This window comes from Jaculus jaculus, chromosome 9 (assembly GCF_020740685.1).
Source record: "Jaculus jaculus isolate mJacJac1 chromosome 9, mJacJac1.mat.Y.cur, whole genome shotgun sequence".
NCBI classification, from domain to species: domain Eukaryota; kingdom Metazoa; phylum Chordata; class Mammalia; order Rodentia; family Dipodidae; genus Jaculus; species Jaculus jaculus.
In genome coordinates this window covers 41,914,131-41,941,047 of record NC_059110.1, presented here as the reverse complement: position 1 = coordinate 41,941,047, position 26,917 = coordinate 41,914,131, and the positions used below count along the sequence as shown (strand labels likewise).

Sequence of the window (26,917 nt, the reverse complement as noted above, 5' to 3'; positions counted from 1 at the left end):
GAATTTGAAAGATAGAGGGCCCAAGTATTTTACATTGAAACAATACAAAATTATGCCTGGAAAAAAGAGTAAATGATAAGGCTATAAACTCTTTTAAAAAGAAATTGAGAAAAAGGAACCTGCTCTTCAAAGTCACTGATTGATGTTGTCTGTGAATTAAGAGTATGGCTGTCTTCTGCATACCTGGAATTGATTTCAGAAACATGAAAAGTGCGTGGAGAGGGTCACATACTACACAGTTCCAGCAGCAGCCACTGCTGAGATGCAGCTTGAGGCAGGGCGTTGTGACCCTAGTGAAGAAGCTGGTGAAGCCATTAAAAGATCAACTGTGGTTGGCATGGAGACCCAATGATGTCTTGAATATACTGGGACTATAGAGCACTGTTGGCTCAGGATGGAAGTTTGCCCTAGCTACTTAGACCAGATGCAGGAACAGAATTAAAAAAAAAAAAAAAATGGAACCTGTTAGTCACTGTTAATTATATTGGACTTAAACTACAGATGTTTGATGCTTGCTTGATGGTTACTTAGTTTACATTTTTCAAATTTCTCCTTGCTATGCCTTATAACAGTTATAAATGTTTACTCTAAGGCTGGAGAGATGGCTTAGCAGTTAAGGCACTTGCCTACAGAGCCAAAAGGCCCATGTTGGATTACCCAGGACCCACCTAAGCTAGATGCACAAGGTGGTGCATGTGTCTGGATTTCATTACCAGCAGGTGGAGGCCCTTGTTTGCCAGTTCTCTCTTTCTCATTCTAACTTCCACTTTCTCTCTGCCTAAAATAAATTAACTAATTAAATGTTTACTCTGTGCCCTTATAAGCTAAAAGTATATAACTTGTTTTGATTTTACAGGACTCACTGCTAAGAAACTATCTTTTTGTTTACTTTTTTATTGATAACTTCCAGGATTATAAACAATATCCCGAGGTAATTCCCCCTCTCCCCACTTCCTCCTTTGAAACTCCACTCTCTATCATATTATCTCCCCCTCTCACTCAGTCTCTCTTTTATTTTGATATCATCATCTTTTCCTCCTATTATGATAGTCTTGTGCAGGTAGTGTCAGGCACTGTGAGTCATGGATAGCCAGGCCATTTTGTGTCTGGAGGATCATGTTGTAAGGAGTCCTACCCTTCCTTTGGCTCTTACATTCTTCCTGCTACCTCTTCTGCAATGGACCCTGAGCCTTGGAAGGTGTGATAGAGATATTTCAGTGCTGAGTACTCCTCTGTCACTTCTTCTTAGCACCACGGTGCCTGTGAAACATCCCAATGTCACTGCCATCTGAAAAAAGAAGGTTCTTTAACCAAAAGTGAGAGTAGCATTAATATATGGGTATGAACATTAAGAGAAGTGATTAGTGGACACTTTGATAAATTTCACAGGAAACATGGGATTTTAAAACTCTTAGGGCTGGAGAGATGTCTTATCAGTTAAGGCACTTGCCCTCAAAGCCAAAGTACTCATGTTCAATTCCCCAGGACCCATGTTAGCCAGATGGACAGGTAGTGCATGTGTCTGGAGTTCATTTGCAGGGGCTGGATGCCCTGGTGCACCTATTCACCCCTTCTCCCTCCTTCTCTCCCTTTCTCTGCCTCTTCGTCTTTCTCTCTGTCAAATACATAAAAATAAAATATTTAAAAAACAATAAAAAACTATCATAAGTTGGTACAGACTGTGGAGAACTTTAAATGTGCACCAGACATAATTTACAATTAAAATGGCTATAAATCTATTGGAGGCCAAGTACAAAATGCACTAGTTTAAATAAATTCACCCATGGGCTGGAGAGATTGCTTAATGGTTAAGGCACTTTCCTATAAGGCCAAATAACCCAGATTCACTTCTCCAGGACCCACACAAGCCACATGCACAAAGTGGCGCATGCATCTGGAGTTTATTTCCAGCGGCTGAAAGCCCTGGCATGTACATTCTCTTTTTCTGTATCTGCTTCTTTCTTTCTCTCTCGGTGTCACTCAAATAAATAAAAATAAATAAATGACCCTCAATAAATAGATGTGGCTCAACAGATTCATGAGTTTTACTTAAGCTTGAACTTTGGTGTCACTATTTGTGAATCCTCAGTCCAGCCCTAAGGTGTTTAGGGCCAAATCTGGAAATCTAGCTAAAGGTATACAAAGGGACTGAGTTGTTCCTGGGATTTCTGAAGTGTGCTTGTTTGTGCTGGTGGTAGTTGCCCTTTCTTTCGGAATGGATCTGGTAAACTGGGTCAGTTTCTATCACCATTATGGAACTTTTCCTGGATCTATAAACTTCAAATAAATTCCCTTCCTCTCATAACCTATACCTGGTTTGGAAATTCATCCAAGCAACTAAAGCTGACTATAGCAATATATCTGTTTGGTATTCCATCAAAAGTATCATAATTCTTTCAATAATTATTTCTATTTTTGTACACATGCACACACAAATATACACAGCTATACATCACTGTTTCTTTTTTCTTGTTTATATGTATATAATATGGTGTATGTGTGTGGTATATGTGCATGCATGTGCCCTTGAAGTAGCTGCATGCACTCACCTGAGGCAGAGAGTGATACCCTGCCAGGGTCCTGCTCTTTTGCTCTTCAGCCCATTCTTGCTTTTGCTTGAGCCATAGTTTCTTCCTGACAAAAACTTGCCACTTTTCCCAAGCCAGGACAATTCCCTGGTCTCTTCTTCCCTGTGAGAGACTCAGTATACAAACACATATATCCATACCCATCTGTTTACATGGATTCTGGAGATACAAAATCTGGCAGTTTCAGGGCCTCTCAATTCCCTCATGCTTGGGCAAGAGTCACATTTAACCACTAAGCCCTCTCCTCAGGTCCTACACTCTGTATTACTAAAATATATCTACTTTTAGTGATTATTAATTAAAACACTTGGACTTACCAGCTCATTAAAACTTCTCCACAGAAGAATTATTCAATATTGTATCATGACAGTTTGTATATTATGTATGTTAGAAATCTTTGATTGGGGTATTTATATTCATAAAAATGAGGTTTATAACAATAAGGGTAACTATGTTTTTAAGCTCTAATTTCTCATTTTTCATTGAAAAGAACAATGGAACTATGTCAATTATTGACAGAATTAATTAATATAAAAGGTTATCTCAGTGTATACAATATGTTAAGTATTCAGTTAATATAACATCCTTAATTATGGACATTATTATAAACATACTTTTGGAAAAGCACATAGAAAGATGTATTGCAGGAAAAGAGTGTGCCTTGTTGGATGTCAGAGCTAGTACTTTGACAAATGTCTTTAACACCATGGCATTCAACACTGAAAAACAATTATTACCCAATTAGAAACCTCCTCAATTAGGGAAAGACTAGGTCATGTTTTTAAAACACCCACCAATATTTTCTGCCAGTCCCATCTGTGATACAAATTAGAGAGACCTCAGTTAGCAGTTGTTTAATTTATTTTCCTAACACTGGCATCCGTTTCCTTGGAGACATCCATCAGAGACTTGTGTTAACATCTTTCAAGTTGCATCTGGATTAACCAATATGAAAGTGGTCTATGAGTCAATTTCAGTTATAGACACTATGAAATTTGCTTTTCTCAATTTATCTTTAAACTTGTTTGTATTATATAAATATTTCATGAGATTCTATGCCCATTTCTTAATTACATAGTGAGAAGAACTGAGCACTTGAGAGGAAATTAGTGAAACAAAAACTCTATGTATTCAGCAATTATCTTTTAGTGTAGGAAATTTAACATTTTAATATTAGCAACAATAAATCTAGAAATTGAAAGTATAAGGAAAATAAATAAGCATCATCATATAAAAGTTGTAAATAAAAATGTTGTATTTTTCATGTATTATTAATGGTCTGTATGGTGGTGGCCTGATGGGAGCTTTAAAAATGCTTAACCTTGGTCGTTTGTGTGCAACTCTGTAGTTTCTCCCTTGTAGTATTTCAGTTCTTTTAAAGTTTTAGCCTCATATGGAGAAATAATCCTCTGACAGGAGGCTTGGCCAGTGGATTCAAGTCAGGAGCAATGCAAAGTCAAACTTTTGAGTCCAATCTGAAGACCTTCACAATTGTCCCCACACATGAAAATCAAGATATAAAATATGAGTTTAGGTTGGGTAAATGTGCTTCTTTATCTTGAAATCCTCAGGGAAATAATAAAATTGTTTGTCTGTGGTGCTAAAGGCAGGGGAAGAGATTGGATGGCTGCTAAACAGCCTTTTGAAGCCCCAAATGGACATTAATACAATGCAAAATTATTAAAACTCTTATCTTTATAAATAATAAACTAATAACAAGTTGGTTTTAAGAGATAATATTCACATGATTCAAACTGAAAATAACAGAACAAAAACCACAAAACTATATGTTCTCCAAACATTCTAAAGAATAGGTAGCCTGAATTTCTAGATCCAATGTTAGTAGATTGGATCCCTCACTAAACACTTCCCAGCACTTGATAAACATTAAATTGGAGCTTTTCTCAGCACGACTACTTGGTGAATATTAAATAATGATAAAAACAATCAAAACACCACTGGGAAGTCAAAGGAATGTTTCTTTTTATTAGATATCTCCCTATGTTTACAAGTTTAATAGAATTTAAATGGTATACACTATGAGTATCAACTGCTTAAAAATTAAGAAATGTGGTTGGTGCTTTGTCATAATCAAAATGTGCACTCCATTTTCCTTAGGAAAGACAACATGCTGTTAAACAACTAATCTTTTCATTACCTAACCAAATAATTATACCTTTACAAGTACATCATAAAATATAGATTAGTAAATATCTCATTATACACTTAATTTAAATACTAATTACCTACAGGCTTAATGAGCTCTTCATTGTAATAAGAAAACTGATGTTTACTTTTATAGGCTTTAACTCCAAAACAAGACCCATTTTATCAATCCCAAATTGATGTTTAATAATTTTTAAGAGAAAGCCTTTCCATTAACTAATGTTAGAAGATTTAAACAAATATTGTGTAATATGATGCTCAGTTAGAAATTTTTACTCAAGCAACAAAACACAAGAGATAAAAATTATAAAATGATGCAAGAATATCTGTTGAATTTACAGAACTGTGTAAGACCAGTGAAACATGAACAGGTAATGAGATGATACAAGTTGAGAGAAGACAGTGGCTAATTTGGGGGAGAGCTACTAACAGAGGTAAAGCCCCACTTTCTCAAGGGTGAGGTATGACACTCCAAAAAATAATAAAGACCTTTAAATGAGCTACTTAGTGAGCATGTTTGCCTGGTATTGGTGCCAGCCTAGAAATCTAAAAGGTAGAGAAATCCTGGTAATACTGATAAAAGAATAAGAAGAGTTACCATATTGACATAAACCTGTTTTCCCAGTACTTGTTGAGGCAAAACACGCATTTCTTTTCTAAGAATCAAATGCAAGCTACCCATAGACTGTCAGACATCTCAGTATCATGGTAAAACTTTTCAAGTAAGTCCTGGTAAAGGCAACAATTCTTATTGTTAAATTAATTTTGTTTTATTTGAGAGAAAAGAGAATAAGAGAAAGAGAATGGGACCTCAGGGGCTTTTAGCCTCTGCAAACAAATTCCAGATACATGTGCCACCTTCATGGGTCCTGGGGGATCAAACTTGGGTCCTTTGGCTTTGCAGGCAAGTGCTTTAACCACTAAGCCATCTCTCCAGCCCTAAAGGTTAACAATTCTTGATATGGAAAGAACAGCAAGTAAGTTGTTAAAATTCCTGGAGTAAAGTCCATTTTCACTAATCATTTGGACTGCATTGTGGGAGACCTTTCAGGGAGTGGGGGCCTTGAAGCACTACAGAAAGCCCAGGGCTCAGGGAGCCAGGCAGCAAGTTATAACTAAGAAAGAACTTCTCAGCCTCCCTACCTCTTTCCCATTTTCCATCCAACTATCTGGCCACTTTATGGAAAATGGTGTGATGGAATGAATGTTTTTAAGTGTACTTTAAATCCAGAACCCCCAGAAGCTCTTCATGCATCTTTAGACCAGATAAACACAGACAAAGAATTATTTGGCCAAATCATGGAGTGTTCAATAATTCTCATTTTGGAGGCAGTGACTTAAAGCTCTCCTATTAGGAAACTATAAGACTTTCTCAATTTAGAGGGAAAGTATTTAATTGTTATAACACTGATTTGCCTCCATGGTCGGAGATCACATGTGATTCACTAAAGCATATTTTATGTAAGCAGAATCACTGTAGTGCCTGACCTGGATATAGCCTGAATTCTAGGAAATTGCTCTTTACATGGAAACTGAAAACTTACTTGAAAATAATTGCAAATACTTAAGATGGAAAGCTACCTTCCATTCATTAAAGACAATGAGAAAATAATTAGAGAATGTCATACTCATTTCCCTGCTAAAATCATAGCCCTTTGCCCGTTTTAGAACAGGAAATCGATTCAACAGGAATTAATTAAAAAAAAAAAGCTGACATCTAACATAATACAACAGCTTGGGTATTTATGTTAGCCTTGGGTATTTATGGCTGCCTGATACAAAGTACAGCATTGGCTTGGAGGTTTTGTTGGTGGTGGTGGTTTGTTTTGTTTTGCTTTGACCATTCAAAGTTTTTATTATCTAGCCAACAAAATCTTAAGCCAAATTACTTAACCTCATTTTCTACCTTTTGCAAGTTTTCAATAAACAAGGTAAAAAGAACACATCTCTATGAGCTTCACATAAATATGAATATATATGAAGCTCCCATGTATTATGTTTTATTGTTGTGTCTGGTTCTCTACCACTGTGTGTGTGCATCCATCAAGTGCTAACTACTTTAATGCATGGCACTGATATAGTTGTTTATGCACAACATACTAAACGATGGCAATATAATTATTAAAGTTGGCTTTTACTTACCCGCAATGCAACTGAAAAATGAAAAGCACAAACATTAGTCTCAGAAATTCTGACAAAAATTTGATTATTTGATTCTGTATTAATGACAGACACTGTATACTCTAATGACACATTATTAGAAGTAAATAGCAACACTTAAAAATTGCTATCTCTTCTTCAAGTTTTTTTAATGTTCTATATTGAACAAAATTTACCCTAAAAATAGTGCATAAAAATACCACTTTCTTACTTCCTAAGTTATTTTTAGCCCATACTTAGATAAAAGTTCTTATGTTGTATAGAAAATATGGCACTGATAAAGAATGATATATGGATAAAATGCAACCTATACAGTCAATCTCTCACACACACAATTTCTTTATTAAGCCAAAAATATTCTGTTGAGTACTTGTTGCATAAATGCCCTGTGTATCACAAAGCTGTATCCTCAAACTTCAGCCCAAATATCCCTAAATGAGATTCTTAAGTTCTCAAGGATTTCAGAAAGTGATACCTCACTCCTCATTCACACCAAGAGCGCTTTGATTTGGTGCATGGAATAAGTGTGTGTTTAGTGTGTGTTTGTGTGTGTCCCCCTATTCCACCTTACCTGTTGTAATCTGAATATTTTGTTATTTATTATATCTGTTGGAAGATTGAGAAGGTGCATCAGAAATCAATATGGCTTGGTCCTCAAAGTAAGGAAATAGCACAAAGCATACATGAATATCAATGAATCTCTGACAAGAGATAGAACTATTATATATGAGTATAAAGATTTTGTTCACATTTCCATCTGCACACAGAATAGATGGTTCCTTTAGAGTTAATTATGTGAAAAAATTGTCCATTTTAAAGAAAATGTGAGAAATTGTTATTCATTGCAAATAGCAAGAGAGAAAATTAAATGACTAAAATGTACTTGAATAAGGATTGTATAATTTTGCCTTCAGTGAAACCCTTGATTTATAAGTAGTTCAAGTAAAGTGGAGAGTGCTCTATTGTTTTCTGATGGAATTGTATAATATCCACAAACTAATTGAATGATAGAGAAGTATTCAGGGTCTCTAAATTATGTTTTGCTATAGCATTTTAGAAATGTAATAACCTTAACAAGACTTGACCATTCAATTATTAATACATGCAGAACTTACTTTAAATTCTGGAACATTGCTGACAATTGACTTTATATTTGGTTAGCCAGCAGTTAAGAACCTATTCAGAACAGCTGGAGTCTAAAAGTGACATTTGTAACTCAGAGAGGCACTAGCTTAAAAGCTATGGAGAAACCTAGTTTTGTGCCATTTTCTAGCAACTTTCCCTTTTCATGTTTTACTTCCTGAAAATGCGGTTCAATATTTTTCTTTTTCAATGTAGCTGTCAGGTGTGTAGCCAAGGTCGGTTAGAATGACTGGCCTCAGATACTACAATTCCTGCGTGCAGTGTGCAGCATTCCCCCTTTATTTGTGCTACCATTCGCACAATGCAGCTTTCACACTGTCACTCTAACTGAAGACTAGTAAACTAAGAGCTGCCCAGCTCTTGCCTCATGCACAGCAACACAGGCGTGTTGGTGGTCATTAGAGCCAAAACAAAGTCATAGATTTTGGTTTCCTAGTATCATAATCTAAGCCTTTCTTAGATTTAGTATTGCTGCTTGGGAAATTTGAAGGGAAATCTCAACATGGAACTCCAGTGGCCCATGATACTAACCACAAAAATTTCCTTTTTTCTTAAAGAAGCAGGATATATTAATGCTTGCCATATTTTTTAGACAATATTTTTCTTTTTTTGTTTTTTTTTTCTCTGTCCTTCCATGCCTTTATTAATGACAGCATTGGACAACAACACCCTAGTCCAGTACCCTAGGGTGCAAACAGGCCTTGCAGGGCTATTGGCACCTCAAGCTCCAGCCCAAGATCCAGTCTACCCAGGCCATGTCCCTGAATGGGCATGTCCCCGTCTAGCCAGTTTGTACGTGTGGATCAGTCTGTCTGAGTGTCTGAGCTGCTGCCTACTGGGTTTTCCCATCCTTGGTACATGGTAGGGGCTGCTGGAAACACTGGGTGGCATGCCCTGGTGGATCACTGAGCCCTGGTGCTGACCACTGGAGGCAGGGCCAGGGACTGAAGGTGGCAGAGGGCCAGGCACAAAGTTCACTCCAAGGCCATATCCTAAGTTGGGTGGCATTGAGAAGTCCTCCATTGCTTTACAATTGAAGAATTCATGGGGTAGGAAGGAATGAACTGGGAAAAAATGGGGCATCCTGGGGCAGGGGTGGGAACAAAGGAGGTGGTTGGGGTTGAGGAAGTGAGTAGGGAAGAGACATAGGAAGAGGCCAAGGGGAGGGTGAAGGCAAGGTCAGCTGCTCCCTGAAGTCTGGGGGCTGCCTACAGCTTCCCTGGAATGGATGCTCCAGCTCTGGCCAGTCCTTAATCCACTGGTCAGGGAGATAATCACGCTTGGGCAGCTCTACACCCCAGGCATAAACCACATGGGCCAGGAGCAGGTGTGAGAGGTGGCGATATGCATGCTGGTCCCAATGGACACCATCTTGATGACGGTGATGTACTGCATGCCGGAAATGGAAGTGGAGATCTAGGACATCAAAGTAGTGGTCCCCAGCCAGTGTAGCACTGTAGAAGTTCCCTTCAACCACGTCCTGCTGCAGAGAGCCTGCCAGGGGCTGCAGCTCTGGCAGGAGAAAACCCCCAGTGACACGTTTTCCCAGGGGCATTGCCATGTTCCACACCAGTAGGCAGGAGACTGGTAACACCTGGTCCATGCGCACAAATACTCGTTCTAGGTTCTCTCGGTAGGTCTCCATCGAATAGCGGCCATACCTGGAAAGATCCCAGAGGCAGGAGTTGACGATCACTAGATCTGGGGCAGGTCCGTATGTCAGCTCTTCCAGGATGTCCTCAAGATACTCCGAGTAGACATGAGTGAGGAAATAGAAGCGCACAAGGTGGTGGCCAGAACTGAAGCAGAACTGGCGGACCTCTCGGTACTGTGTCCTGTTGTGCAGCTCACCCAGCTGGCCCCCAGCCACCAGTCGGTCCTGTTCAAAGCTCAGCTCCCCCTTGGTTTTCAACTGGGCAGCTGTAAGCAGCGAGTTTTTCTGGAGAAGAAGCACCAGATCTTTATACACAGCTCTCTGGATGGAGTCCCCCAAGATGGCCACAAACTTGTTATGCAGCCTGGAAGTAGGCCATGGCGCTTCGCGGTGGTTGGTGTGGCACCTCGTTTTTCGGGCAGAAGACCATGATGCCACTAAAAACAGCAAGCTGCAGGGAGAGGCCACTAAACTGCTAGAGGACAAGTTCAGTGCTCCAGGGATCCGCCCGTGTGCAGGGCAGGCCGGCTCACCGCGCACCTAGCCCGCAGCAGGCTGCTGGTCAGGCGTCATACTCCCTCGCCGCCGGAGAGCAGGAGGTTGAGCAATTTCCCGCCCGGCAGAGCCTCTGGGCCCGGGCTAGCTGTTGCTGGGCAGCTTGACGCCGGGCATTCTCCATGCGTGCCCCACATTGGCCTCAAGTGCCCCTCGGCCCTTGGCGCCAGAGGCGGCTACACTCTTAGCTCCCACTTCGGGTTACTCATGGCCCGCCCAGGGCGATCCCCAATGCCGGCGGGGACAAGCCAGCATCAAGGTGGGCCCCAAGGGAGTAGGGGACGAGTCTACCCGGGCTGGCGCAGAGCCCGGGTGCAGGCGGAGGCGGGCAGGAATGACGACGACCAAGTCTAGACAATATTTTTCAAGGAATTCATCTAGTCCAATCCATATTACATCTATAAAGGATCACTTGATGAACAAAATATGAATAACCTTATTTTTGAAATGGATGTGCATTTTTAGAAGTCTTCTACTAACTTGTGATTTTGATATATATGGGATTCTAAGTGACAGGGAGCAATAATGTAACTCAGTATGACAAAATCCAAACTGGAATGTACAATGATCACAGTTAAGATTTCTCAACTGTATTTGATAATCACCCTGGAAAATCCTGTAAGCATTCACTCACCTTTTCTTCCATAAACAAAGATAAGCTTTGTGAACAGTTTAGAAGTACAGCCTTATTATTCAGGTCCCCTCAGTCCCTATCTGACCCTCACTACTGTAGAAGAAAAGAAGACCTCCCTCATCAAGCAAAGCTTGTCATGTTCAATAGGGAGGAAAACATCGTGGACAAACAAACAACAACACCCATAGTGTTTTAATGTATTGACAAGGGATAGCTGAGTGGTGTGATGAAATACAGAGGTATGAAAAGCTAAATACCAGAGCCAGATGTGGTGGCACACACCTTTAATCCCAGCACTCGGGAGGCAGAGGTGGGAGGATTGCTGTGAGTTCAAGGCCACCCTGAGACTCCACAGTGAATTACAGGTCAGCCTGGTCTAGAGTGAGACCCTACCTCGAAAAACCAAAGCTAAATACCACATTTTTGAAAGTTATGCCTTAACAGAAGTAGAAACTGTATCAAAGGGTAAGAAATAGCACCAAGTAAATTACCAAGGAAACCAGATTGTGTTATATGTGTGGCACGAAAAGGGAACATTTCAACAAGAAGGGAGTACCAACTAAGCAAACTGCTGTGGATCCAGGTAGATTGGGGTAGGAAGGAGTCATCACTTTTTCCAAGGTGACATTTTGCGCCAATTTTAAGGAAATTGTGGAGACTGTGCAGCCTGACCAAACTGGTACAAAAAAAATGGGAGGTGGGCTGAAGAGATGGCTTAGCCATTAAGGCGCTTGCCTGTGAAGCCTACGGATCTCTCCAGATTCCACATAAGCCAGAGCACAAGATGACCCAAGGGTGCAAGGTCACACGTGTGCACAAGGGGCCTCCTCCCTCTCTGGAGTTCCAGGACAGTGGCTGGAGACCCTAGCTTACTAATTCTCTCTCGCGTGCTCTCACTCTTGTTCTCGCTCTAGCTCTTATACTCTCATGCTCTCCCACTTAAAAATAAGGGGGTCTAGTCTGTTGGGCTTGCCTCAAAAACTAAAAATGAAAAAGGAGGTCAGTGTGAGAGTTGAAGACATCAGATAGCTCTTTCCATAAGCTTTACTGAGAGTCTGTGGTCCAAGCCCAAGCGGTAGAGTGTTTTCCTGGTGTGCACAAATCCGTAGGTTTGATCTTCAGTACCACATGAACTGGCTGTGGTGGTACATGCCTACAATTCTAGTATCTGGGAGGCAGGACATAGGAGGACCAGAACTTTAAACTTATAATCAGTTTGAGGTCAGCCTGCACTACTTCAGACTGCCTCAAAATAAATAAATAAATAAATAAATAAATAAATAAATAAATAAATAAATAAATAAATAAATAAATGGAAAAAAAGACAGGAAAAAAGAAAGAAAAGAGGTAAGGGAGAAAGGGAGGAAGGGAGGGAGGGAGGGAAGATAAACAATAGCTAGGAGTCAAAATCAAGTGATTTTGAAAAATTTATCTTTTGAGATCATTTTAAAATTTCATAATCACCAAAATATAGTAGAGATGTCCCATATACCCTGCCCTCATCTTCACACATTATGTTACTACCTTACATAACTCTAGAGGATTTATAAAAATGAAATCATCTTAGTACAGCATTATTAATGTAAGTACAGAACTTAATGTTTCAATTCATGTGTTTCTTCTGTTCCAGAACCCCACATTTCATTGCTGTCAGGAATCCCATTCATCTCATATCTCTGACAGCTCTTTACTTTTTCCTTACTTTCGTGACCTTGACAGTTTCGAACAAAGGCAGCTGTTTTTTGTAATAGTTCTCAGTTTGTCATTTTTCTGATATTTTGTCTTGATTAAACAATCATCAAAAGGACAGCACATCATGAAAGTAGAATAGATGTTCGGTGCTTCATATCCAGGATCCTGATGTGTAATGTATTATATTGGCTATGATTACTAGACAGCAGTGTCATCTTCCATGATTCTGGACATGAACTTACTGCTTCCCCCTTATAATTTCCAAATTCTGTTGTCTGAAAAACAACTGGATTTCATTTAAAGCTATGAATTAATATTCACTCATTTTTGAAAGCTGGAAACAGAACTTTGCACATGCAATGCAAGTACTCTACTACAGAACTGTATATCCAGTGAAACAAATTAATTTATTTTACTTAGTTGAGTATAGCATAGAATCCATACTTCTAGAATGTCTCATCTCTGACTTTATTAGCTGATATTAATTTATTTTAAATGTGGTTAACTCTGCTACATATTTCTTTTCTCACATCCTTTTTTTTTTTTTTTTTTTTTTTTTTTTGGCCAGTACCCAGTGCTTTAATACCCTCACCTTTAAATAAGAATACAATCATTTCCATAGATCATGGAATAAAGAAAAAAAATGCCCTGATACTCTTACTTTGTAAGGGTATTTGTAAATCAAATACCTAGTACAAGTAAGAGAAAGTGGTCTTCTGGTTGGCGATCATGAGTCTCCACACATTGACAGGTCTGAGAATTAGAGAGGGTGCCATTACCCATGTCTCACCTCAGTATGTCCTTTGTCCAATCCAGGTCATATACATGAAACCAAAAAGTAAAAATAAAACCTATTCTGTAGGAAACTCCATTAATTTATCCAAAAACAAATTGATGAGGGGATGTGGTTTAATTTTTCACTGGTCAGAGTCATTACTTTGTGAAACATGTTTGGTCACCTTTGATGTGTCAGCTAAACGGCTGTTTCTAAAATTATCATCACCATTATTCATGAGAGTGTTGGTAATTACTCATGGGTTAATGAAGTTGGTTTCCAGTGAATGATTATTAGAGGCTGTGTGACCCACTGCACAAGTGCATATTGAAGCAAATCTCAGATTTGTCCAGTCTGCTTGTTTTTAGCCTGAAAACTGTTCACAGTTCTAAAAAGGAGTAAACACTCGTAGACAGGCAGAAACTAAATTTTCAGTTATCTATTTATAAAAACATTAGAATCATCTTCCATCTCTCTCTGTGTGCTAAATAAATGAATGGTAAACATACTTCAGAGAATTTGTATCTGCTTGTCTCAACCAAATATCAGTTCCCATGTGAGTGGTGATGACTGGCCTTGGATTTTCAGAATCTGAGAAAAATCTGGTCACAAAGCAGGCACTTAAATAGGAACAAGTCAGGCAAGCATCTCTATGATTTCCATAGTTAACAAGGCAGGAGGAGTCTTCAGCTTACATCCTTTTAATCTAGTTGGTCACCTACTCAGTCTGCTTCTTTCAATACACAGATAAGTCTACGTGAAGTCACAGCATGCTGGATGTGGTAAAGACATTGAAGAGCATGAAATCTGCCATTATTTGTCCTATGAAAATACTTGATTATAAAATGTTTAATGAAGTTTTCAGTATAAAATAACTAGTGCAGCCAAGTTAGTGAAGTTATAGAGTTAAATATTAAATGGAAAACTCTGTGTGGGTCACTAGTTAAATAGGCAGAAAGAAGGTCTAAGAACCAGGATCTAAGGGTTGAACCAATGACTTGTTGAAAAATAAAAATTTCACTCATTCCCCAGGCAACAGAGTAGAGCTTAAACATGTCAGTGGTTAAAAATGGGCAGAACAGATAGTATTTATATGATTAGTAATGCATAACAATTTTTAAATGATGCTAGACGATCATTATTGAAATCATTTCATTTTTGTTGTCTTTCTAAAATAAACTGTTCAAATAAAAGTTATACTTAAAAGTCAGATAAAGTGCCACACACTTGTAATCTCAGCACTTGAGAGGTTGAGGCAGGAGAATCACAAGTAATAGGTCAGCTTTGGCTACATAATGAGAGCCTGTTACAAAAAGGAAAAATAAGCTGTAAGTAAATAAACAAACAACAAAATTCTCTGCTCACAAATAGCCAATTAAAAGATATCTTTACTTTTTTCCTTACCTGGGTTAAAAGATATAAGCAAAAGCTTCCCTGTGGCATTTTTTTTTTTTTTTTTTTTTTTTTTTTTTTTTTTTTTTTTTTTTAGAGAACAAGAAATGTCTGTTACATAAAAGTCTCAGACTTAAGCCGGGTGTGGTAGTGCACACCTTTAATCCCAGCACTCTGGAGGCAGAGGTAGGAGGATCACCATGAGTTTGAGGCCACCCTGAGACTCCATAGTGAATTCCAGGTCAGCCTGGGCTAGAGTGAGACCCTACCTTGAAACAAACAAAAAAAAAAAAACACCTCTCAGTCATTTAGTTGTTTTGTGCTCAAAAATATTTAATGACAAGTGGAAGATAAATTGCAAAATCTGAATTACTATGGCCAAATATTTTGAATTTCAGTATTAAATCCTTAGTGATATCTGGAAGTTCTTGGCATCTTACTCAAAGAATTGAAGAAAGGCACACACAAGTAGTTAAGCGGTCAAGACACTTGCTTAAGAGCAAATGGATAATAACGGTTGAGTTCACTATCACAGGGGCAGTGCCCACCAGTGGTGAAGACTCAAGAACAGCAGGAAGTGGTCTGGGCTTCTCTGCAGGATTCTTGGCAGAGGGTAGATCTGCATCTGTTGCTAGGGCTCTAGCTTGGGAGGTCCTCAGGTTTTGTTCACAGCTTTGAGTTTTTCTCCACCGTGTATGTTTCTTCCCATTATGCATCTGATTTTGACCATGTGTACCCCCAGTTATACACAGGCATAAGATGGTAAATAGGGGTTTCTCTCTAAATGTTCACTTTGAGGACAGTTTGCTTTCCTGTGCATGTATTCAGAATGAGTTCAGGCTAGATGGCTCCCTGCTGTTCCCAGATGTACCTAAGAACATACACGAATAGGTACTGATTATGAATAGTGGCCGCTAAGGAGAAAGCTAGTTCATTGTGTGGGATACGGACCTGTAGCCTGGTACAAGTGGAGGTCCCAGGTTCCCAGCAGTTGCTAAATGCACTCTTAAGGAGGAGGACATATTTATTACTCAAGCCAAGTAGTGTCCTGGTGCCAAACTACTTCTTGTGCTTGTCTGCCTCAGACAGAGTTTACAACATTGCACACTGTTGGCAGAATTTAGGCCCATACTATATCATGTCAGATAAGGGCATAGCTACCATTTATTGAACATCTAACTGATGGCAAACACATAAGAATTTTATAGACACTTTCTCAGTTGACCTTTTCAGAAACCCAATAAGGTATTTGTAATTGGACTATTAGTCCCATTCTTCAGCTGTATTTACATCAGAGTAAACACCATGTATACATGGAATTTAATTCAATCCCTAGCCTGCCCAACTATCAATCTTGATCTGCATTAATTAAAATGATTAAACATTAAGGAAACATTGTTTCCCCTTTAGAGGAGGGGAGAATATTTAACAGATAACTTCTTACAACATCACTCCATTAAATCAGAAGCTGCCCATCTTCCCTTTATATTTTCAATAATCTGTGGTGTACTCTTTTGCAACAGAAAATTAAGGGAAAAATATTCTCATTTCTGTTAATAACAGAACTGTAATATCACAAACCAGGACTGTTTCCAGTAGGAATTAATCTTATATATAGCTACAGACAGAAATAACAACTGTAATTAATGCAACTAAGATTATTATTTTTGCTCCAAATAGCTAATAACTCTATCAAGCAAATGAGCACATCTTCTCTCCTGGAGCTCTTGTAGCCAGGGCAGCACATGGAGAGCGCCAGTGCTGATCTCAATCAGGCATTTGCAGAGACCCCGCTGAAGCATCTTTGCTGCCAATATAGAGGACAATTCTCCCAGTGTGAAATGTTTTTAAGCTAAAACCACTTCTACTGAGTTCTCTGGAATGGATGTGGAGTTTCAGTCAAATGTTTGCCTCAGAGCACCAAGTGAGGTGAATTTCTTTATAGAAAAGTGCCTTAGGCTGCTTCTAAGTAACTTGGTTACATGCTCCTGCATAAAGGAAAGAGTAACCTCCCTTCTTAATTTTCCCATGAAACCCAGGTGTTGTAAGAAACTGCAAATGTTCTTATTGTCTCCTTGCTTTATCCAAATATATGACAGAAACAATTTAAAGGAGGAATTCCTGATTTGGGTTCAGGTTTCAGACGGTTCAGTCCACCATGGCAAGGAGAGCATGGCAAAGATGAGAGCTCTCTCTCTAGTTCTCTCTCTCTCTTCTCTCTCTCCTTCTGCCTAGGCCCTTTGCCTGTGACAAGGTACCGCCCAAATTCCCCCTCAGCTAGTCCTCTCTGGAAATATCCTCAAGTGTCTACATGCCCAGGAGTGCCTCTCCAATCTCCTGGTTGATTCTAAATCTAGTTTAGGTGACAATGGAGGATAACTGTCCTAGTAAATTTGTTATTTGCCATGCTGATGCTAATTTTCTCTTCTGGATAAAGCCCTTCAGATTTGTTCCAACTTCTTTCCATTCAAAGTCTGACCCAGGATGAGTACTATTCCCTTTCACCTTCTTTTCTCCTCGCAAGAAGATTTTGAAGCATGAGTAAGACTGCACAATCTCTTCCAGCTCTAACAGTTCAGTATGAAGTCTCCAGATACCTTATAGCATATCATCTACCCACAGCCCCAGGTTCTTTCTAGCATGTTGCTAGACTGCAAGGGAACATTTAGATTACATCCATAATGAGCATTTCCAACCCACTGGTATAAAACAGCTGAAGCAGGACAGCACACTGACTCTGGATTCCAAACAGAGGGCATGGCGAATATCCCTTTGCTTTTAGCATTCCACTAAATCTATAAAACACTCTTTGATTCTGTACATGACTGGCAGCCTGCTTGCCCTAACTATATCTTATAAACCTTATAAACACACAGCCCAAGTGGACATGCATCCCTCTCATCTCCTCTATGACAAGAACATACCAAAGTTCATTCTGCCCTAAGCATATTGTAAAACATCACAATATGTATGCTAAGACCAGGAATTTACTGTAAAATAAAGATGACTAAGACAATTAGGAAATTATGTTTTCTATCCATCAAGTATGAATTTAAATTCTATGTATTCCAGTGACCCAAGAATCCTTCCCTGTTTATATAACTCTTAATGCTGTCTCATGGGGCCTGTTGGTATTTCTTCTTTAGGTACTCTCATTTTCCCAAAGATAAACAGTCTTCCCTGACTGAACAGAAGGTGAATATGGTAAATACACACACACACACACACACACACACACACACACACACACACACATATGGAGAGGGGGGAGGGAGAAAGAAAGATAAATTCAGAAAATCTTACGAAGGTATTATCAAGAGCATGTTATATAACTTGATTTCCAAATTATACAGTCCAACATGTTCTCACTGAAAGACTAAGAATTACCTTCCATTTAGTTCTTGTCAAAACCTGACTAAAGGGTCTGTACCAAGTTAAATGTAGATTTATGCTATCCTGCCTCCAGTATTTATTGAACATGTTAAGTCAGAGCAAGTTGAAGCACATTCAATCTGACCTTTACTGAGTAGTTTAAATGAAACTTTTGACTTTTATAAGTAGAAAAGTCATCCAAAAGCTCAATTTTTCTTTATCCCTTTTTCTTATTATATTATTGAGTTAGATATGTGAAAAATGTATCTTGTTATAACACCAAATCCCCTGTATGTTTTGAGAAATCAGCTTCTATTTAGCCTATTTCAACCTCATCCTGTTAATTAGCTTGTCTAAATTAGTTATTCCCATTTCTAATTTTATCTGGACTTACAGGAAACTCAAAGATCAATGTGATATTTAATTATTTACAACTTTCTTCTGAAAGCTGAAGAATTATTATTCTGTTTGTCATCTTTGCAGTTGCAAATCTGAAGCACAGGTAGGATGAAATAAATGTAAATGTAAACCCTGCAAATCACTTGGGTTTTGTATGATGTTTTAGAGCTAGAAACACTGAAATTTTATTTGTTTCATGGTTTCTTTCTTGTGTGTACATATGGTACATTCATGTGTTTAGGCAGATGCACACATCCTGTGGACATGCATGCAGAGGCTGGGGTAGAATGCTGGTTGTATTCTTCTCTTGTGCTTTTTTTTTTTTAAATTATATTTTTATTTATTTATTTGAGAGAGAGAGAAACAATCAGGGAGAGAGAGAGAGACACAGAAAGAGAGAGAGAGAGAGAGAGAGAGAGAGAGAGAGAGAGAGAATGAGCTTGCCAGAGCCTACAGCCACTGCAAACAAACCCTAGATGCATGTGCCTCCTTGTGCATCTGGCTTACATGGGTCCTGAGGAATCAAACCTGGGTCCTTTGGCTTTATAGGCAAGTGTCTTAACCACGAGGACATCATTCCAGCACTTCTCTTGTTCTTCCATGTTGTTTCCTTGAGACAGAGTCTCTCAGTGAATCTGGAGCGACCTTTTATTTTTTGGTCAGACTGCCTGCCAGCCAGCCCACTGATTCTCCCTCTCCACCCTCCACAAGACTTAGGTTATAGGCATGCATGGCCATGACCAGTTAGTCACATGGGTGCTGGAAATCAAATGTTAAGTCCTCATGCTTTTCATACAGGATTTTGGTTCATAAATTTGGTGGGTGGATCCCAGAGCCAACCCATTTGAGCCATTTTATTTAGAGAGAATGCTAGAATTCGGACAGCAGGGAGTGCTGTAAATCAGTCTCGATCAGATAAGAGTTCCTTTCCAGCCAAGAGTGTAATTCTTTTGCCAGGGAAAGGTGGCATGTGGGGTGGCATCTCATGGTTCCGTTTGGGCCTAAATCCTAACTGAAACTGCCTTGGAAAGATAGATTTCTCCTATCCTCCTTCACTTGCTCAGCAAGCACTCTTTCCTGCCGAATCATCTTCCTAGCTCCTTTTTCTTTTGTTTTTGTTTTTGTTTTTTTTTCTGCCGACTCCCCCAACCCCTGCAGCGCCATGGCAATTCACGTGTAAGAATTCTACTTTCAATCCACATAGCGTTTCTTCAGCAACATGAAGATTGTTTCCATTTTGTTTAGATTTATATGAGAGAGAGGGAGAGATACAAAGAGGCAGACACACACAAACAGATAGAAAGGAGACTGAATGAGTAGGGTGCATCTGAGCCTCCTGCCACAGCAAACAAACTCCATATGCATACATCACTTTGTGTATCTGGCTTTACCTGGGTAGTGGGGAATCAAACCTAGGCTGTCACACTCTGCAAGCAAGCTCCTTTAATGGCTGAGCCATCTCTCCAGACCACGATTCCATTTTAAAGCAAATCAAATCTCTAATTTATCAATCAAATCTTATTTGCTTAATATGTAATGTCAACTATAACAGAAGTTAATTTCAAAATAAAGTATTTTATATTAGATAAAGCCATATAAACCAAAGCATTACTTATAATTAGTTTTATACACACTAGATTAACAATTATAATAGCTACTTTCTCATTGTCAGGACAAAATACCCAACCTGAAGCAGTTTAAGGAATGAAAGCATTCATTTTATGCATACAGTCTTAAGGGATATTCAACATGGCAGAAAAGCCACACATCATCAAGGTGTAACAGAGAGAGATGAAGACTGACCAATGCTCAGCTGCTTTCTTCTTTTTTTTACAGATCAGGATGCCTAACTCCTGGAAGGGTGCAACCCATATTTAGGGGGTGTTGCAATCAGGTTTGCATTGCTGGCAAAAATCAAGAGCAGCTTGTGGGGGAAAAAAGGTTTATTTTGGCTTACAGGCTTGAGGGAGAAGCTCCATGATGGCAGGGGAAAATGATGGCATGAGCAGAGGGTGGACATCACCCCCTGGCCAGCATAAGAGGGACAATAGCAACAGCAAAGTGTGCCAAACACTGGCAAGGGGAAACTGTCTATAACACCCATAAGCCCACCCCCAACAATATACTCCCTCCAGGAGGCATTAATTCCCAAATCTCCATCAGCTTGGAACCTAGCATTCAGAACACCTAAGTTTATGGGGGACACCTGAATCAAACCACCACAGGGGGGATGTTCTCACCTCAATTAATTTAATATAGAAATTTCTTTATAGGCATGCCAAGAGATTTGTTTCCAGGGTGATTAAAAATCCCATATTGACAACCAAAGATTAGCCATCACCAAGATATTATCACTGTTTTGAAAAATTAGTCCCCACGCATATCTTGTATAATAACATGAAGAACACTGACAGCACACACTAACAGGCCATATGCTACTACCCGTTATGCTCACTTATAAACTTTCTATAAGGATTAGTGAGAAATGCGTCGTTATGAGGAACTGACACTGGCCCTTTGTTAATAAAATGAGATGGAGTAGAAATATAATCTTAACACAGGGAAATTTTATGTTCAGCCTACAAAGAGGTTGAGATTCTTTCATGGATCACCTTTGCTTAGATTTAAATCTTTGTGTTGTTTTTCTTTATATCTCCAATACCCCAAAGTGATCTTACTTTTCAGTTGTGTTTATGGAAGAAGGTTTCTTTTTTAATTCAAGTAGCTATAATGATTAAGAAAGAAAAAACAAAAAACAAAAAACTAAGTCCTTAGGCTTTTATACTGAATTTTTAACAAATTAGTACTGTTCCTACAGAGAATGCAGACCCTGGCAGAAAAAGAAAAAGAAAAAGGAATAAAACTTTGCCCCTTCTGGAATTTTCTGCAAGATATTGTGTTTTCTAAGTTTAAGCTGTTCACTTCTTCTGTGAGGTAACCCTACTTTATGTGAGGTCAGACATGAAGCATGGTTAAGAGGTCTGATTACTCTAAGGAGACTAGAAACTTGAGGCATGATTCTTTTATGTGCAATAAGTTTAAAGAAGATACTCTTTTGTTAGAGAGGCTTTCCTCTTCCTTTATTCATTTGGTTTCTTATTGTTAGATTTTTTTTTTTTTTTTTTCCCAAGGTAGGGTCTCACTCTAGCTCAGGTTGACCTGGAATTCACTATGTAGTCTCAGGGAAGTCTCACGGTGATCCTCCTACCTCTGCCTCCCAAGTGCTGGGATTAAAGGTGTGTGCCACCATGCCCGGCCATTATTGTTAGATTTTTAAAATAACTAACACTGATAAAAAAAAAAAAATAAAGGAGATGTGATTTTGAATTAGCAAAGAAATGTTTTTAATTACTAACTACTCCAAATTTGCACATGACCTAAAAACCCATGTTAGAGTATGCCTTGTTTTTTAGATTAAATAAGAGAGAGAGAGAGAGAGAGAGAGAGCAATGACATATTGTGCTTTGCACTTCAAGCAAATTAACTCTTCTTTCACAGGAGAACCTAGTCTAGATCTGAGCCTTTCTTTATGCAGTCTTTGGTGGCCAATGAAAAGACCAGACATAATGGTTTTATTTCCTTGCATTAGGTTAATGTCTGATTCATGATTTATGTGTATGGCCCACAGGTCCCATGAAGATATTCAGGGTATTTTATGGAATATATAAGCAAGACATAATGGAAAATTTTTAGTTAAATAGGATGATATAAACTGATTGAAAATTATTCATTTTACCTCCAGCCTCTTTTTTCTACTCTGTTGTCTATTATTTTTCTCTCCTTCCATTTATAAAAGCTGCCTCTGGGTTTGACAGCTCTCTTGCTATCAAACTAAGAAAGGTACACTTAGTAATATGTGCTTATATGCTAAATTTCTAAGATATTTTCATTTGGGTAACTTTAAAATCTACTTGCATAAAAAAACCCTGTTCTACTGTTCTAGATGTGCTAAGAGTTAATAGGTAGGAAGGACAGAAAACATTCTCTTTGCTACAAAAAAGAAATGACATGTGAGAACATAAGAACACAGGATGTCTGATTCGAGCAGTGATTGGACTAATTTCATCCTGTGTTGTAATAGAGCACATATAAAATCCTATGGCTAAAGAAGAAATAATCACAAATAAAATCAGTAAACTAAAAGGGGAAGCAAGTGTCTTAAGAGTACATATTGGATATTTTTTACCTGTTTGTAAGTAATCATACAAGTTGTTTCAAAGACATAAGCTAAGACTAAGCTGTATTTTCAGTGTCTTAACCAATACTTGTGGCCTTTGGAAAAAGATTAACACTTGCTGTCTATGTTAGCCAACTTTCCATCACTGTGAATAATACATTATACAACAAAGGCCTACTGGCCTTGGATAGATACAGACCACAAGGGAAAAATAAACTTTTAAAAAAATATTTTAAGCCATTGACATAATGCAGTTCTTTGTTGCTGTAGCATATGAATCTATCCTGACTGATACATATGCCCATAGTCTACTTCATTCTATCTCAAATTTGAAAGCACAAAGTTAGTATCCTTCCAAGGATCCTTTAGGTCAAAAGATGAGATTAGTGATTGTACATGATATTATAAATGGGTCAGTAGTATTGAGCATTATATAATGTGCATGTGAAGCAAAACAGATTCATAACCACAGCATGCACTCTGCCAAGAAGTATAAATCCTGGATCTTATATCTTATATTATCAGTGTGGCCTTGGTAAAATTATTTTATATCTGTATGAAGCTACCCTTTGTAAGTAAGCATGACATGGGGATTAGGAATTATTCTCATAACATTACATAATATATTAAGTTTAAAACAGCTTTTACTTTCTTACTTTAATGTCACATATTATGATTTTTGTTGCCACCCACATTCTATAGTAGAGGGAAAAAATGAAATAATCTACATTAAATATTACATTTTTTGTTTGTTTTTGTTTTTGGTGTTGAAGTTAGGGTTTCACTCTAGCCAGGCTGACCTAGAATTCACTGTGTAGTCTCAGAGTGGCCTCAAACTCATGGTGATCCTCCTACCTCTGCCTCCCTCCCAAGTGCTGGGATTAAAGGCATGTGCCACACACGCCCAGCAACATTGAATATTACTTTTGATAAAGAAGAACTGGGAAAAATAATGACAGAGGTTGAAAGTATCACTGACTCTCTTGAGTACTTCCACATGGCAAAGATGACCTTGCTCCTTGAAAAATGGTTCAGAAGTAGTCAGTGATAATACGTCAGGTATGGAGTCAGCAAACTTCTGCAAACAGAGGAGAAGGGAAAGCAAGGATGTCTGGCAGCTCACCTAGAAGGGGCAGCCAAATTATCAGCAGTTACTGTCTTGCTTCATAACAAATAGCAGCAATGATGCAATCAGAATAAACATGGAGCAGTGGAGGTGTCAAGAACAAGCCATCCTTAGGGTCCTATGTGCCTACAATACAAAACTCCATTCATAGTCCAAATCTGCTATTGAAATAATCACTTTCATGAGATTTCCTTCAAGCACTTTAGCCAACATATCTATAGAGTACATATATAAATATCCCACAGCCATTCATTATCTCTTTCCCATGACATTTGCAACCTTATGTTTTACACAGCCAGCTATTATGCGAAACCTGGCCAATTTTGTATTTAGGCTGCATTGTGGAGTATCACAGTGTTTGATGGAAGACAGGATTGTAAATTGCAGTCTGGTCTGTGGGAAAAATATTTTTACAGCATTACATTTGTTTTAGCTCTTGATCTGACTTCTTTTCTCTCCCCTTTAAACCTTAAGACTCGATATGAGGAAGAGAACCTAGTTGTGCTGTGTGCACTTTGGTACTTTTCATCTTTAAAGAGAAGCAGAGGCACAATCCTAGTGGCAGTCAACTGGAGACAGATTTCTAAGTAATTCCATTGAATTATTTTAATGATGAAATATATCTGAAAAGAAGACAAACCTTACACTATTTCCCTGTGAAATTGCCCATGTTTTAAATATATATACAGGTAGCTGTGGTGCACTGGGGGACTATTACCAGCAGGAAGAGCCATTCGCAGCTGTCACCACTCAGCATAGCAGTCGACAAACTCAGGCCATGAGTCCACCACATCATAAGTCAAAGCCATGCACAGGGCACTTTGCATTCCAGGGAACTGAGTTCAGTGCAGGAAGATCTCATATTTTATCTCTGCACAGTTTTAGTGTCTGTCATTGTGGATAAATTTACCATGAAGGTTTAAGTCCCTAGGATCTCATGCCTCTGGGAGTTTTCTGCAAGCTAAGTTCATAGTCATGTAAATGTGTAGTGACTTTTCAAGTTACCTTTGAAAGTCTAACAGTCAACATGAATTCCTTTAAATTTCAGCACTGGAATCTCACATAATACTGTGGGGTGGATGCTATATGTGCTAAGTCATCAAAAAGAGAAACTTACCATTGTAAAAAGAATGAAAAGGATTCTTTCCCTTCAAACTTGTGCCATGGAGACACTATCTCATTCAAATAAAATGAAGTGCAAATCTGTCAGTACTTTCAGACCCTCTCAGATTGACAGTTTTGGCCTGTAGAGCAAAACACAAAAAAATGAAACTTTTTTTTTTTTTTTTGCCTGTGGCTTAGTGTTTATAGATAAAAGAAAATAAATGGATAGAGTCAAATATTGAATGCTTTATTTGACTAGCTCAGACATTCTCATCATATATATATATATATATATATATATATATATAATTTATATTTCTCATCATATATATATATTTTTAAATTGAAAATGTTTTTATTGCAATTTATTAATTCATTTAAGGGAAAGTACACTCTTTAAAAGTTATTATAAACAACATATTTTCATGAAAAAAACAAATTTAAAATATCATGAAAATATTGATATTTTTGATTCCTTTTCCAAAGAGCTCCATTGACTGTTTTAATAGAACATGTTATTTTAAAAATACTTTAATATCTAATTTGGCATTCATTCTGTTATAATATAGCTTTTGAGAAGACCTCCTTATATTGGGCTGGAGAGATGGCTTAGCTGTTAAGGTGTTTGCCTGCAAAACCAAAGGATCCAGGATCAATTCCCCAAGGCCCACATAAAGACAGATGCACAAGGTGTCACATGCCCTGGAGTTTGTTTGCAGTGGATAGTGGCCCTGATGAGCCCATTCTTTCTTTCTTTCTCTCTCTCCCTTTATCTCCCTCTTTCTTAAATAAATAAATAAATAAAATATAAAATAAAACTCTCTTATGAACTTAGTGATACGGGGAAGAGCTTATGAACTCCCAACTTTTGAGTTCTTGTCTAATTTTAACAATTAACCCGAATGAGAAGAATAGATTATAAATTATTTAATTTCTTTATGGAGAGTTTATGAATCCAGGGAGGAGGTTGGAATGAGAATATACATTCACAAGAGGCAGGACCTGGGAGCTCATGCGGGAAGCTAGGCATGGTGGTGGAAGGAAATAGTGAGGGGGCTTTCCAGGAAAACTGAACAAGGGTCACCGCTTTAAAAGAGAGCTAAGAGCTAAGGTAGAAAGAGAGTAACAAGGCTAGAGGTAAAAATAAATTCCCTCATCCTAGCAGGTAGGCTGCTGAAATGGGAGAAGGCCTTATGAGTATAAACACCTCAAGGTTCATGCTAGGAGCAGTGAGCAGCCAAGAAGAAATTTTGCACCCCGGAAAGCCTCAGGGGCTATACCAGAAACAGGGTAGTATGCCTTAGTAGAGGAGGTTTTCATGTGAGAATGGACTGGATCAGACACCAAATCCCTCTGGGCCCATTCCTAGCTGGTTACCTAAAAATAAAACTACCTGGCGCCTATTTCTTCCTCATTAGGAGAAAACAAATAAGGAAAAGTAAACCTTACTATTATTACAAACATAGCATCATATAAAGAAATGCAGAGTCATTCTATGACTCTTCTACATTACATTCTACAAAGACTTCTAAATTGAGCTGCAGAGATGGCTTAGTGGTTTAGGCACTTGCCTGCAAAGCCAAAGGACCTTGGTTTGATTCCCCAGGACCCATGTAAGCCAGATGTGCAAGGTGGCACATGCATCTGGAGTTTATTTGCAGTGGCTGGAAACCCTGGGGCCTTCATTCTCTCTCTCTCTTTCTCCCTTTCCCTCAGTAACTCTCTACAGTATGATAAGTTCCTGTACCTCCTGTCTTTGTTAACCCATCTCCATAAAACTCAGTCCTTGATGAAAGCAGAACTGTGCTTTCATGCACCCAGCCTGCCTGCCATCAGAAGCTGAGCTCTAGAGAGCAGCAGGGCAAAGGGCTGAGAGGTATTTCTCTGAAATCATCATGACCAATTGCAGGGCTTTCCATGCTGTCAAGACATCCTACTTTGACTTTCTGAATATGTGTGATTTTTTTCTGAATTTTTAAT

At 38.6% G+C, this 26,917-nt stretch overlaps 2 protein-coding genes across 8 annotated transcripts in view; one reads left to right on the top strand and one right to left on the bottom strand.

The window, feature by feature from the left end:
- Nkain2 (sodium/potassium transporting ATPase interacting 2) overlaps positions 1 to 26,917 on the top strand; it is a 1,180,756-nt gene that overhangs the window by 866,257 nt on the left and 287,582 nt on the right. The window lies entirely within an intron of this gene.
- On the bottom strand, positions 8,758 to 10,141 carry LOC101610093 (PC-esterase domain-containing protein 1A-like). Its single transcript, XM_045158886.1, is given in 3 exon segments — positions 8,758 to 9,107; positions 9,109 to 10,075; positions 10,077 to 10,141. Coding segments are annotated over 3 exon segments (1,338 nt in total). The 3' UTR covers positions 8,758 to 8,801.